The sequence below is a fragment of the Apis florea genome, unplaced genomic scaffold (genome assembly GCF_048593485.1).
Source record: "Apis florea isolate Af1SG1 unplaced genomic scaffold, ASM4859348v1 contig_2291_pilon, whole genome shotgun sequence".
Lineage (NCBI taxonomy): Eukaryota > Metazoa > Arthropoda > Insecta > Hymenoptera > Apidae > Apis > Apis florea.
In genome coordinates, this window is record NW_028256553.1 from 743,365 (window position 1) to 759,292 (window position 15,928).

The window sequence follows — 15,928 nt, forward strand, 5'->3', positions numbered from 1 at the left end:
AATGGGATTTTGTCCCATATTATGAAACGTATTTATGATACATAAAAATTAAAAAGAATATCTGTTAAGATTTTTCATTAATAAGTTAGAGAATATAAAGAACATAATAAAATTGATTAAATATTGAAACGTCTCTTGAGTATATAAATTTTCTAGAACTATACAAATAAAAAAATAAATAATGGGAAAAAGCCAAAGATAGAATAAAAATTTGATAATCAGTGCTAGTTTAGAAAGATTAGTATGAACAAATGAAACGCACAAAAAATATAAAATAATAAAAGAAAGATAAAAATAGATAAAATTTATCATCAGCACCATCTTCTAAAGACGATTCTTTAGAAATATGATAAGATAATAATATAAATATTGAGTCAACGCCATCTCTTGAATACTGAAAACATTCTTCTAAAACATTCAACAGATAACGCTGATTCTCATTTTTCATACTATCTTATCATGCATTTAAAAAAGTGTCTTTGACATTCAAAAGATGACGCTAGCAATCAATTCTTATGTCATTTCTATTTTTTTCTCTTTTTTTTCTTTTTTTTATTATTTACTATTCTTGTTTGTATGCAGACAAAAATTTAAATATCAAAAAATTCAAATATATAATAATATAATATTTAATAAAATTTATTTAAAATATATATTCAATATTATATATATTTTTTATTAGTTATTCATAAATTTTAATTTAATAATTTATTAGAAAGTTTAAGTTAAAATAAATGTAAATTAATTTTTTTTATGTAAACATTTTTATATGAAATAAAATGAAATTTCACTTTAAATTATTTTTTATCCTCAATAAAAAAATTTTCAAATCAAAAAATATTATAATTTAAAAATATTGTGATGCAAATATTTAAAAAAATATAATTATATTTACTAAAATATCAAAAAAAATAAGTATAATAATGAAAATATCAATATATATAAAGAACAATAATTTTGTATTATAAATTTAGTCTTTACACCCTACATAAATATTTTAATCTACACAATACATACCATATTCTATATTATAAATCATTGTAAACTACAATATTTTCTATTTTTATCATTAATAATTAAGGAAAATAGCGACTTTTTTAATTTTTTATAACAAAATAACATTTTGTATATTATCTTTTATATTATTTTTTTTATTCGTTTAATATAAAAACGTGTTCTATGTGTCAAAGTTAACAAGTCAACTTTTACTATATTATATAGAATGTTTGTATATTTGTGAGATTTTTGGAAAGTTGATTTTTGAGGCTAAAATAAATACAAAAATTGATACAAAAATATTGGTTGAAATTTATTTATTGAATTATAAGTAATTGAAGTTTTCATAAGATAACACGAAACGAAGATAGAATATGATATTTCTATCTTTGTTGTATTATCATCTCATTTTGTCTATTCAACAGAAATTTTAATTACTTATAAATTGATGAATAAGCTTTAATTTTAATCAAATTTTATATTTGTTTTGATCTCTAAAATCACTTTCCAAAAATATTCCATGAATATATTAACACTCTATATTAACATAATATTAACAGTTTTAAAGCTTGCTTTTATGTAGTTTAAAAGTCGCTCCTAAACAAAAATGATCACTACCGACTGCAAAATTAGGTATTGCAGGTAAATTTTCGCATTTCGTAGGTAAATTATATTTCTCAAGAAGTTCTAGACCACTATAAAAAATATAATCGACAGTAATCCATTCGCCTTGATTAGTTGTAACTTCCCGTTCTCCGTGATAATTTTTATGTTTGTATACGCTATTAAAATGAAAAGGATGTGTTAAAGTACCAGAACAGAATTTTACATGATAATCATCCGCAATTTCTATCGTTTGAAGATTTGTTGTGTCTGTATTCACTTCACAATAATTTGATGAATTATTTGCTGAAATATTTTCTTCTAATTTTTGATGCTCACTATTTTCCAGCTGCAACAAATAAAGTATTTAATAGTAATAAGTACTTAAATAGTTTAAATACTTTAAGAGAAATTAAATACGTAATTAATTAATCAAATAAAAAAATTATAAATTTACATATTTCAAATATTTGAATATAAAACATAAGAAGAAAAAAATTAACAATTTAATATTTTTTCATAGACAATTGAATAATTATATTTTTTTAATTATTTATTTTTTATTTATTCATTAGTATTAACATACCATTACTTTATCTGTCCCTTCTCCATGTAATCTATGTTTTAATACATTAAAATGTTGACAATTATCAGTAATAAAAAGTCGAGGAGGAATAAGAGAATTTGATAAAGGTCGATATTCTGTTTGTTCAAGATTTTTTCCTTTTCCTTGATATTCAAATGCTCCTTCAACAATAAATTTATATACTCCAGAATGAGGTTCCAAATTAAAATCACCCATTAATATAATTGGAAGATATTTGGAACCCGTCCTGTCAAAATTACAAAAATTAAATACTTTAATTAAATAAATGAAATGATTTATCTGAAATATATATTTTTTTTATTAATATTCTGCTGCTAAAATAAAATGTAATAATATTAATAACAGTAATAATATTAATATTGTTTCAACTATATTTTATGAAATACATGGAAATAAATAGAAATAATTAAAAATATATATAAAATTTAAAAATCATCTTAAGTAATATAATTATATAGTTAATATTATATAGTTAATATAGTTAAAATTTATGATATAATCATTAGAAAAAATTCAATATTAATTATTATATCATATATAAAAAATATTTAAATATGAAATTATTTAATTTCTTTTTTACCATATCCTTCTATATTATTTATATAATATATTACATCCAGAAAATTCATATGTCTTATGTAAATTCTTAAATTTAATAATGAATTTATTGGGTTAATTATTCAAATAATTCACATATGTGTATTGAATATAATATCAGTTCATGTGCATTCTTATTTTTTTTTCATTATCATAAGTGCAACCAAATCAAAGATCTCAATAAAAAAAACTCATTTGCTAATTCAATATTTAATATTTGTATTTATATGCGATTTAATTAAGTGCAAAATGATCAGAAATAAATAAGAAGACATCTTAAATATTAATATAAAACCCCAAATCATTAATTAAAATGCGCGGGTTCAAATTTTAATTAAGTTTTCTCATTTCTTTTTTATCCCTATATATTATTTACATATGAACTTTTAATGCTAACATTTAAAGATTTATATAATTACAAAAAAAATTATAAAAGTTTAGAAAATTATAAGAGTTATATAGAATTTCTGGATATATAATACATATTTGAAAACTTATATTGAAAAAAATTATATGATATTTGAGTATATTCAAAACATATTTTTTATAAATATTACAATTATTTTACAATTATATTACAATTATTTTACAATTACTTACATAGTATTTTCTAGAAAAGCAACCCTTTCAATTTCTGCTAAAAGAAGTTGAGTTTGTCCTAATCTTACATCATTTCGTCTTGGATTATAAAGTAAATGAGTTGTAGCAATTACTAATTGTATTTGAGGATTCTTTTTAACTGCCAGTTTTGCAATAATTCCGACATTATCTCTACTCAACAATTCTATACCAGATTGATAAAGCTCAACTTTTGAATAATCTATTAAAGTGAGTTGATCAGAATGATAAAGAAATAACAATCCATCTTTTTTATCATTTGTTCGTCTTTTATATAAATAATTGTAACCCAATTCTTTGAATGGAATTAAAAATTCTTCCAGATGTTCTTCCTGCATTTCTTGAAGACAAATCACCTGAAAAATAATATACATTTTTTAAATATTCTTAAATAATAATTTAATATTAAAAAATAAAATTTTCAAATTTGATTACAAATAATCTTAACAAAAATTATAAAAAGAATTTTAAGCCTTTATGTATGTAACAAATTTCCGATATTTTATATTAAAAATCTATTTTCTATTCATTCAAATTAAAAATTTATTTATATACGAATATCAAAAACGAAACTTTAAACGAAAAAATATATTTTTTTTTTATTTTTGCATCATATCCTTATAATTATATTATAATTATTTCATTTTATATATTTGCGATTACATTTTATCTTTAAAAAAAAAAATTAATATATAATGTATTTATTTTATATAATTAATATATAATAATATAATAAAATAATAATTTTTAATTTAAATTCTTATACAAAACATTCTGAAGTATTATATTATAAAAATATTAATATTGTAAAGATAAAATATTTCTTTATAATCATAGAATATTTTATTTTTTATCACATTTAATAATTATTATAATGTTATCAATTAATTTTTTTATTAATTTTTAAAGTTAAAATATTGAAATGAATATGATATTAAGAAAGCAATAGTATATATATATATATAGTAATAGAAATGTAATAGAAATGAAAAGTTATAACAATAGCAAAGCAATGTTATAGAAATGTATATAAAATTATTAGAAACTAACATTAGCTTGTGCTGCTAAAATTTCTTCTAAAAGAAGTTGCCTCCTAATCTCCCAACATAATGCCTGTTTGTCATGTTCTTTGTATAGAAACCGATATGTTTCCAGTAGGTATTGTGCCAAAATGTTGAAGGATAATACTCTTAAAATAAAACATTCTTCAGAATTAGAAGTCAGCTTTTCTGAAAAAATTATATAATGAATACCAAACATTTCGTTTTACACATATATCTGTATATACAATATTAATAATAATTTTACCTCTTTTAGAATATTTCCATTTTCTCATTGCTTTATATCTCTGCTTATCAGTAATGTATTTATCCTTCAAGGACATTGAAGTTTCAACACATGTATCTGTACCAAGAACGACTGTTTGCATACTGCTTTCACATGCTAAATTTTCTGATGGACATGTTAAAGGAATTTCATAACCATTGCTAGAATTATAATATGTTTCCAAGAAAGGTTCCATTGATGCTTGATTTAATTTTTGTTGTGCAGTTGAATTTGCCATTGTGCAGCTGAATTTGCCCATCAAATTATGCCAGGATAATTTTTCAGATATTGATATATTTTCATAAAAATTTCTCAAAAAAATTTGTTTTATTGCTAATCTGGGCATATGAAATGGTGAAAATGGAACAATATCATAGTAATGATGCTGAAAATATAACAAAGTTATTTTTTACATAAATACTAATTTTCAAAATTTTTATATAATCAATTTTACATCAATTTTTTATATAATAATATATGATATACTGATATTATTGAAATTCATAGTATAACACTTAACTAATATGACATTCAAATTTTCCTTTTTAATAATGTATTTTGATAATTTATGAAATTACATCATAGATTTTTATAAATAATATAATTTATTTTCTATAATAATATAAATAATATTATTTATCATAATTTATTAAAAATATTTAAAAAATTGAGATTTTCACAAAATCTAATTTAATAAATTTTATCAATATATTTTTTAATTTTTGATAAAATGATTTATAATACTTGTAAAATTTTTAAAATTTCTATCAAAAAAACATGACTTACATCTAAAATATTTATAATATATCTATTATTCAATATTCATTCATTAACATCCAATATTATACTATCAAAAGCAAGAGATCTTGCAAATCTTATAGAAAGAAAGAATATAATTTAGTATTTCTATCTAATTATTAAATTTTATTATTAATTCTCTATTAAAATTCTTTCTTTATTCTAGAAATTATTAAGTTAATAAGAATAAAATTTAATTATTTGACAAGATAAAATAAAGAATTTAGAAAAAAAGAAAGAATTTGTATATTAAAATAAAATAAAAAAATATATAATTAAATATAAAAATTAATTTTATTACATTGAAAAACATAAAAAAAATTCTATTATAGGACTTTTTTAATCCAAAATAATTTAATATTAATTAATGGGATTACTAATATTTGAGCAATATATCAATTTTTTTAATAAATATTTGGAAAAATTGATGAAAAATATTATAAATATTACTAATAATTTTGTCTTCCAACAAGACAATATTTCAAAATATAAAATTAAAAAATATAAATAGAATTTCATAATAATATTGAAATAATGGTTTTAGATTGATCATCATATAAATCTAAAATCAAAATTAAAAACATATAGTCTTACTCGATAAAAAAGTATACACCAATTATCAGCAAATAAAACAGCATTTTTTGATAATTTATGTAAGTATATCATCAAGAATAAGATTAATTACAAAATAAATGGATTATTTTTTTAAATAACTTAAAAATATGAAATATGAAAAAAATAGAAATGTCTAATCAATTTTGTCTATATTGCATTGTTCATTTTTAGTTTATAATATAATATTTATTAATATTATATAAAAAAAAAAAAAAGACATAAGAAGATCATAATTTAAATTTAAAATTTCACATTTTTTTTAATTGCCTAATAATACTCTCTCAAATATTTGAATGTATGTTGTTAAAATTTTAAACAATAAAAAAATATATATAACTTAAATTTTAAAAATAATATAACTAATAAGATACTATAATATAAAATATATTAAAATTATATTAGATTTCTTGAAATATTCACTTGATAAAAATATGCAAAAATAGCATCATAAAAAAATTCGAATATGTATTAATCAAATAAATATTCTGTTAGAAAATATAAATATTGATAGGTTACAATATAAAAATATCGCAATGAATTTCATATTGCGATATTTTTTTATCAATTTTGTTGTTTGCTATGAATATATTATTTTATGTATAAAATGATAAATTATATAAATTATACAATCGAAATTTGATATTAAATATATGCAAAATCAAAAAATTAAAAAAAAAGGGATTTTTGTAATATATTTTAATATTTATGCTATTTTTATATTAATATCAGTTAAAGTTAAAAAATTTAAAACTTTATGATATGTTCAATTAGATAAATAATGTTGAATTAGATAAATAAGATAATTTAATTAGTATTCTAATTCTAAAAAAAATATACATATATAATATTATACAAAAAATATCTTACATAATAATTCACTATCATTATCAAATTTTATATTAAATAAATATTTTAAGCTATTAATAATAAATTCATGATTATTTTTTTAATGATCATTTTAATTATTTAATTATTTTATTTCATAATACACTATACGCAATACACTATATAATTTATTAAATATTTTTTAGTAAAATCAATTAAAAATCACATAAAATGAATACTTAAATTGATTCTTAAATATTTTACTCAATAGATAAATTTTTTAAATGTACTATATTCTATTAATTATATTAACTACATTTTATACAAAATTAAGTATTTTATTATATATTATAAAAAATAATAAAATTACATTATTTAATTTCTATAATAGATTTATTTATATAATTTATTCTAACATCAATTTATTATTTTTATTATATTTATAAATATAATTACAACTATTTTTAAATTTTTTTCAGAACAAAACTCTATGTACATATATATTTTCTAAATATATATATTATTATATATATATATATATTATTGAAATTATAATTTATTGATATGTGTTTTAAAAAACATAATTATTAAAATTTATATTTTTCTTTTAAAATAATATTTATTATAATTTTTTATTTTATAAAATAAATAATATAAATCATTTATATTATATATTAAAATATATTAAATAATAATAAGTTGAAAAATTTTACTACAATAAATGAATTTAATGAAATCCAAAGTGATTTTTTACATTGATATAATTATATTAATATTTTGATAATATACTTTTGCATAAACTTAATCTGATTATTTTTGACTGTTTAGTTATTTTATTATTGAATAATAATAAAAGAAATATAATAAAAGAATATATATAAATAATATATAAATAAATTATAATAGAACCATATCATATCTTAATAAAATATATATAAATTAGTAAAAAAATATTTATATTGTATAAGAAATATTGATAAACATAAGAAAATATCAATAAAATATTAATATTATAAATTTGAATATATTTAAATATATATCTAAATATAAAAATAATATATAAAAAATAAGAATTATAAATTTATAAAATCATATAAGATAAAATTATAATATATAGCACTATAATTTTACTCAAAGTAAAAAATCCAGATTAATGTTTGTACTACAAATTTTTATTTATATAATTTTTATAAATAAATTCTTAACATTATGAATATAATTATAATAAAAAATAATAAAAAATAGTATTAACCTTATTGTATAATATAAAATGATACATAGATGCAACAAAAGTAAAAAATAAATAATATTAGCATACCTCAGATTTGTAACGAAAAAGTTTGAAGAAGATGTCAAGTCTTTTAACGTAAATTTTCCGTGGTAACTTGCTAGCTGTATTCATTTATTTATCAAGTAGAGGGGATATTAATGCATAACTATACGCAGGTGCATAGGTTAGGTTATGTCATCTGTTGTTAGAAAACGTAGAACATATTTCTTACAACCATAGCAGAACACAGATAATTCAATACACAATAGACAATTGATACAATAATCAATTTCTAAATTGTATGATCATCTAATTGTATTTATTATTTATATTTCAATGAAACACATATCAATAAAACACATAAAATAATTGGATAATGATATAAACGACATATTTAAATTTAGATAAATTTAGATTAGACAAAAAAAAGTTTATATTTTATTTCACAAAAACTTTTAATATATAATTATTTTCTAAAAAAAATATGTATATATAATTTACTATAATTACTTAATTCATTATCAATTTTTATTAAAATTTACAATTTTTAAGTAATTATATATATTTATATTATTAATTTACTATTGAAAAGGAATATAAGCACATAGACATTTTTCAAATTTTAATTTAATAAATAAAAAAAAATATTGTGAATCGGTAATAAGTTTATTATATTTGAATGATATTATTTCTTTTATATTAATATTATTATTCCTTTCGAAACTAATAATTTGTAAAACCATAATCATAATTTTAAATAATCTTATAGAAAAAAATTTGAGTAAAAATAATTAATTTATTTCTTCGTCAAATTCAGCATCTAATCCTTTATCAAATTCAATATCTCGTGATATCGCGTGATAACTAATTTCAAATATCGCTTTGCATTCGTGATAAGAATAATAATAATTTCAAACGTCATGTTTTTTTTAGATTTAGAAAAAAAATTGAAATTATTTCTATATTAATTTTTATATCATTATTCTTATTTTAATTTTTTTTTATATCTATGAATGTTATAAATCATTTTGTACTTATTTATTTTTTATTATTTAAAATAGTTAAAATATATTTTAATAAAACGAAAATATTTTTTCATATAAAAAACAGAAAATTACTAAATTATTATGTATTATTATTTAATTATAAATTATCTTTATAAATAAAGAGTGATATATAAATTATTTATTTTTAAAACTAATAAAAATATAATAATATAAAGTTTTTATTCATTTATAAATATATAGTATTTACAATCAAAAATATTAATATAAATTAAAATTTAGCATAAAAACCTATATAAACTTGAAAAGACAATTTTATAAAATACATTTTTTAAGTCTTTTACACTATGAATTTGATTGAGAAATGTAATTTCAAAAAAATTCATGATGGTTAGTTTTTGAATAGAATTCTTTTAGAATTATAGATAGAAAATAATATGTAAATTATAGATAAAAAATAAAAAAATTTTGAATATGCATTGATAATTCAATAAATTATCTTGAAATAAAAAAAAATTTCTATTAAAAAATATTCCTTGATTAAATTATATATAATAATAAATATGATAATATGATAATGATAAATATATAATGATTTTTTAAATTAGTATTAACATCAATATAATCATTTTAAACAATTTAAAACCATAAAAATAGAAACATTGCATTTGTTTTATTCATTCATACTTATTCATTCGACCAATTGATTATTTTATAAAATTTTTTATTATACATTAAGTTTAGATTTTTGCAAATTTGATATGATTATTAGCAACAATTCAATCTTAGAGATAAATTAAATCAATAGTAATGAAAATGGGGATAATAATAATAATAATAGTTTATATGTTACATATTGTATTATTTTATTACTTGAATATGTAAATAAAATGTTTTATAATTCAGAGACATCATACATGATTGTAAATATGATGTAATAAATTATAAATTTTATATATTTTTATTTTCCTGTTAATTATATTTTTAAAAGTTCGTATTGCAATTTTTAATTATTATATGATTTTTGGGAAATATCTTCTTTTAAGTTTTGCAGCTAACATTATAATACATTATATAAACTAAATAATGAAATTTTCACTGAATCAACGAAAAAAATTAAAAATAAAAAACATATTAACATTACATACTAAGATAGCCATGAGCTTGATTTCGACGACGACCGATCAAGTACGCGATCAACACTATAATTACTAATCCTGCTAGTGCACAGCCTACTGCTATTGGTACGACGTCTGGTGTATCAAAAGCGCAATCTTTGGCTGTAAAATAATAATAATATTAATAAATATTATTGATTTAATTAAATTTTTATATTTTTATTATCTTTAAATTAGAAATTAGACAAAATTAAAAATTTAAAATTAATGAGCTGACATAATAATAATATTACTTACTTTTTTATATATATTAAAAAAATGTTATTTAAATATATAATACAAATATAGAAATTAATTTTTTAAATACATACAATTATATTGAATATTGAACTCATTACCTAAACCAAACACAGTAGAATTATCAACTTTGAATGCTTGAAATTGGAGTCCTGATATAATTAAATAGCCAGATGTCTCGTTACTATTATTCTGTTTTAAATTGAGTGTTTGTTGTTTTAAACATCTATAAGAATTGGATAATCTAACTTCAAAATCAGGTGTTTCATGTATTAAAGATACTGATCCATCTATTTAAGAAGAATATATAATTACATATTAAAATATGATAAAAATATAAATTATATAATAAAATATTTATTATTTATATAAGTTTTCATTAAATTTTACAAAATGAATTGAATGACTACCAATAACTATTGATATTAATGTCATAAAATATAAAATATTCCTTTCTAGAATTTTTCATTTAAAATATAATAATTTAAAGAAATGATTTAATTTGATCAAAGTTTTCAAGATAATTTGAAAATCATTTTATACATTTATATTTATTTTTTATATTTTTCAAATTATTTTTTTTTACACTTAAATAATTTTTTTTTATATATTAAATAGTTCTTGATATATTAAGAAAACAATTTTTTTATCTATTAAAAATTTAATTTAATTTTATTTAATAAAATTTTTAATGAAATTTAATTTTACTTTTTAAATATTAATATTATTTACATAACAAAAATATGAATTATTCTATATTAAAAAGTTAAAAAAGTTAATATATATTTTAATATTTTTTAAGAATATAGTATAGATATATAAAAATATTTTTTTTTTGCTATAAAATGTTGTTAATAATAAAATATATTTCTTACTCAATTTTGAATCTGAAGGAAAATCTGATGCTGGAAGAAAGACTTCCAAATGGTGAAGAGAATAATCATTTTCAGTTGCATTTCTCATAAAATGCAATGTCATACTACCATTAGTTATATTTTTAGCAGACCATTCTAATGTCAAATTTTGTTCCAATTTGCCACAATATCCACTTGCTTTGGTAGTAATATTATCTGTCGGTATATCGAACGTTATAAAAGATGTCTGAAAAATTAATTTTTTACGTTAATAATAATTGAATCATAATTTTGAAATATTAAAAATATAAGTGTTGTATTTCGAGATTAATATAATATAAATAAATATCTAAAAATGAAAATTGAAAAGCAAGCAACAACCAATATTCTTTATGAATATTTCAAAGGTACACAATCCCACATTGATAGCAAAAAATTAAAAAAATTCATTTAATGTGAATTAATAAACTTTTTCACTAGACATAAAATGTGTATAACATTTATAAATATATATATAATATATTTTTTATTCTCATTAAATTTGTTCGAGCTTGGTGAATCTAATTTTTTAACATGATCTTGAACTCTGCATTTTACATTATTCTATATAAATCATATTTGAAGGCATAATATAATAATTTTTATATATTTCTTAATTTTTTTTTTTCTTTTACAATTATGTATTACAATTATGATTGTAAAGAAGATATTGAAAGTAACTAAAAAATAAATGATAATATAGATAATGTATATAAATAACAAAAGTGATAATCCATAGACAATGAACTTTTATATATTAATAATATTTATTACAATATCAAATGTGAGAAAACTCAAATAACACATACAATTTTTTTTTTTTAATAACTAATAAATCAGGATTAGTACTAGATATACATAATCATACATGTATGATATATACATATATATTACATATATATGCATTTTATATAATTATTAAAATATTTTTAATATTTAATATAATTTTTTTTTATTTTTATTAAAATAATAAAATATAAACAATTATATAAAATTCAAAACAATTGAAAAATAAAATAATAATTTTATATATTTGTCATATTTTAATTTCGTCATTATCATATGACATGTATATATATTTTAAATCAATGTATAGAGTTTAATGAATCAATTAAAATTTAAATTAGATTTGATAATTTAACATAATTAAAAAATTAAATAAAAATTTATTGATATTAAATAAAAAATTGATATAAAAAAAATTTTTTAAATTTTATTTTTACATAAAAATTTAAAAGTAATTTTATATTTTCTCATATTATATATTTTTCTGTTTATATTTTTTAAATACATAATAAAATATTATTTATTCGAAATAATTAAAAGACAAAATCCATGCAAATAAATGATTTTTCGAATGATTGGTTAAAAAGCATTAAATTTGTCAAAATTAAAAATTAAAACAAAAATTAAACAATTTTTAAACATATAGATAGAAAATATAGAAAAGATATTATATATAAAAATATATATCTAATAAAAAAAATTAACTACAAAAAACAAATTAATTCAGATACTGTTTCAGATACTGTTCTAAAAATTTAGTAACATAGTGCCATGAATTATTTTAATCTTTAATGCATATATATCATCTCTGATATGCCATTTTTATATAAGCATTTTATATAATGTCCAATAATTTTAATTTTATTAATGAATATGAAATCCAATAATTGATTGCTGATAAATAATGTTTACAACTTATATTTCTATTCTAATGTGATATATTTATATTAATTGATGGTAAACTATAAGATTCTTCATTTTTCATACAAACCTTATTATTAATGTTGACATAAGAGATATTAAACATCACAGACATCTGTATTACAATACAAATTTGATCTGTTCCATTAACAACTGTCCATTTACCAGTTGTATGAGAAGACAAGGTAGAATTTACTGGAGTATGTATAACTATTGGATTAGTTATATACGAAATTTTTTTAGATGTTTCATTTGTAGAAATTGGGATATCTGTCATATCTAATGGTATGACAGAAGAATGATTGGGAATAACTGTAGAAGTTTGAAAAGAATTTTTAGTAACTTCTTGTGGCTTTATTTTATTCTTGCCTGAAATAATTCCTAAATCTGTCAAGGAAATATTTTTATCTGATAGAATATTTGCTTTTAAATGTTCAGAATTATTTTGTAAAGATGTCCTGGGAGAAGTGAGAAGAGCATCACTCTTTTTAGATAAAACATTTTCTTGGTCTTCACCTGTTTTAATATTAAAATTAAATTAGATTAATTAATTTTTTATATGCATACACAAATACAAAATAAAATTTTTTCATTTTAATTAATTTTTTAAATCAAATTTAAAAATTTAACAAATGAATATCTAATTAATATTTTGATTAATAAGATAGTTTCCACTTTTCATTAATTATTATGATTTATTATATTTAATGTAAGGAGCATTTTTTTATAAATCATATTTTATTTCATTATTTATATTAAATTATTATATTATATTATATTATATTATATATTATATTATATTATATTATATTATATTATATTATATTATATTATATTATATTATATTACTATATTTGCAGAATCTTTTTATATGAATCAGATATATAATATAATAGATTCATATAAGTTGAACTTTAATTAGCTAATATAATTTTATTATCTATTATTATTGTATTATGTTAATAATTACACATATGTTAAAACAAATTACATTGTTTAATATTCTTTGAATTTATATTATATTTGAATCAGTTTTATAAATCATTTTTTCTACTTCAGAATATACAAAATTATTTTTAAAAAATTTTTAAAAAATAAAGTTATTATTATTATAAATTAAATATTTATTAAATAATATATATATATATATATATATATACACATATACAATAAGGAATAAAATAAAACTTATGTTTTTTGATATTTATATTTTTCTAAGAAAATATAATAATCTGACAAAATTTAAAAATTAAAAAATCAAAATAAAAGATTATAATTTAAATCTTTGGAATGACACAATATATGTATAATTATTATTATTAAATATACTGTATAATTAATTATTATTATTAAAAATAATGGCTTTATGATATCCTAGCTTAAAATAATTTTGGAATATTAATTAAAATAAATAATATAGCTAATGGAAAAGAATCTATTTTTCTATATTTTTTCATATAAACAAATAAATTTTACATTAAGGATTTAATTAATGTGTGAACTTCAATTTTTTTATAATGTGTCATATTATTTTGTTTTAAGATCATAGATATTAGTCATATATATGACTAATTATAGTCATATATTTAACAATTTAACAATTTATTATATATATATATGTATATATATATATATATATATGAATTTTTAATATTAAAAATTTTTTATTAATCTATATATAAATTTTTATAATACTAAAAAATGAACACAATTATGTTATTTTACTAAATATTAATTTTTTTTTATGCAAGAACATAATTTAAATAATCTTTATTTTTGATTAAATCTAATGAAATAATATGATTATATGTAAATTGCAACATGAAATATTTATAATGAAAAATAGAAAAGATAATTTAAAATAACATATTTTTAAATATTTTAATTTAAATAAATCAAATCAATAATTTTAATAAATCAATGATTTTAAATGTCTTATATTATTATATCTTTAATTTTTAAAATTCTATTATAAATGATATTATTTTATAAAGAAACTATATATATTTTCAGTATATTAAAAACACTGAGATAATGCATAATAAAGATAAAAAAATTCTAATTAAACTATAAATTTACAAGTAATATATAACTGTAATAAAAAGTTTCATAAAAAATGATTTTATTTATTATATAAAAATATAAATAAAAAATGTAATTTCGGAATATACAAAAAGAAATTTCATTATTTTTTTTTGTAAGGAACATAAAAATTGTAAGCATTCAAAAATTCATACCTAGAACATGAACAGCAGTAAAGCAAAGAAGCAATAAAAACTTCGACATCATTAGAAGTTTTGAATTGCTAAAAATAAGTAAAATTCACTGAAAATTCAAACGTTTATAACTATTAAACAATTTGAACACGAATATAAGTGGACAAAAAAATATGTGAAAATACACCACGTATGACGACACAACGTAAATGTTCGATACAATTCTATGTGTAATTTCTTGAAAATGTTCACAAATACATATTGAGTGAACTAAAGCACATATTTTCCTTAAGGGTTGGTTTACATTATATCGAATTAAATATATTCTTTTATTAAATATTAAATATGCTAAAAAAATTATTGAATTTTATATATTTAAATATTTATCAAAGAAAAAATTTTTTCTAAATTTTTAATGTAATACGATAAATATATTAT

General features: G+C 17.1%; 2 protein-coding genes across 2 annotated transcripts; both read right to left on the reverse strand.

Moving 5' to 3' along the window:
* Nucleotides 1-940: 940 nt before the first annotated feature.
* Nucleotides 941-8,678, reverse strand: angel (protein). The gene is made up of 6 exons (XM_003689567.3): nt 8,304-8,678; nt 4,730-5,132; nt 4,472-4,650; nt 3,404-3,777; nt 2,186-2,432; nt 941-1,948 (listed from the first exon to the last, which is right to left on the reverse strand). The coding sequence occupies exons 1-6, from the start codon at nt 8,385-8,387 to the stop codon at nt 1,559-1,561; spliced, it is 1,677 nt and encodes a 558-aa protein (XP_003689615.3). The 5' UTR covers nt 8,388-8,678; the 3' UTR covers nt 941-1,558.
* Nucleotides 8,679-10,100: 1,422 nt separating this feature from the next.
* Nucleotides 10,101-15,838, reverse strand: Lamp1 (lysosome-associated membrane glycoprotein 1). Its single transcript, XM_086903281.1, has 5 exons — nt 15,512-15,838; nt 13,345-13,790; nt 11,550-11,775; nt 10,776-10,964; nt 10,101-10,539 (listed from the first exon to the last, which is right to left on the reverse strand). The coding sequence occupies exons 1-5, from the start codon at nt 15,561-15,563 to the stop codon at nt 10,400-10,402; spliced, it is 1,053 nt and encodes a 350-aa protein (XP_086759407.1). The 5' UTR covers nt 15,564-15,838; the 3' UTR covers nt 10,101-10,399.
* Between the last annotated feature and the right edge of the window lie 90 nt (nt 15,839-15,928).

Coding starts and splice junctions, on each gene's coding strand:
- angel (XM_003689567.3), bottom strand. CDS start 8,387: ATGAATACAGCTAGCAAGTTACCACGGAAAATTTACGTTAAAAGACTT. Junction 4,651..4,729: donor ATGGAAATATTCTAAAAGAG/GTAAAATTATTA, acceptor TAATTTTTTCAG/AAAAGCTGACTTCTAATTCT. Junction 1,949..2,185: donor AAGGGACAGATAAAGTAATG/GTATGTTAATAC, acceptor TATTTGTTGCAG/CTGGAAAATAGTGAGCATCA.
- Lamp1 (XM_086903281.1), bottom strand. CDS start 15,563: ATGATGTCGAAGTTTTTATTGCTTCTTTGCTTTACTGCTGTTCATGTT. Junction 11,776..13,344: donor ATGTCAACATTAATAATAAG/GTTTGTATGAAA, acceptor TTAATTTTTCAG/ACATCTTTTATAACGTTCGA. Junction 10,540..10,775: donor TTCTACTGTGTTTGGTTTAG/GTAATGAGTTCA, acceptor ATTATTTTACAG/CCAAAGATTGCGCTTTTGAT.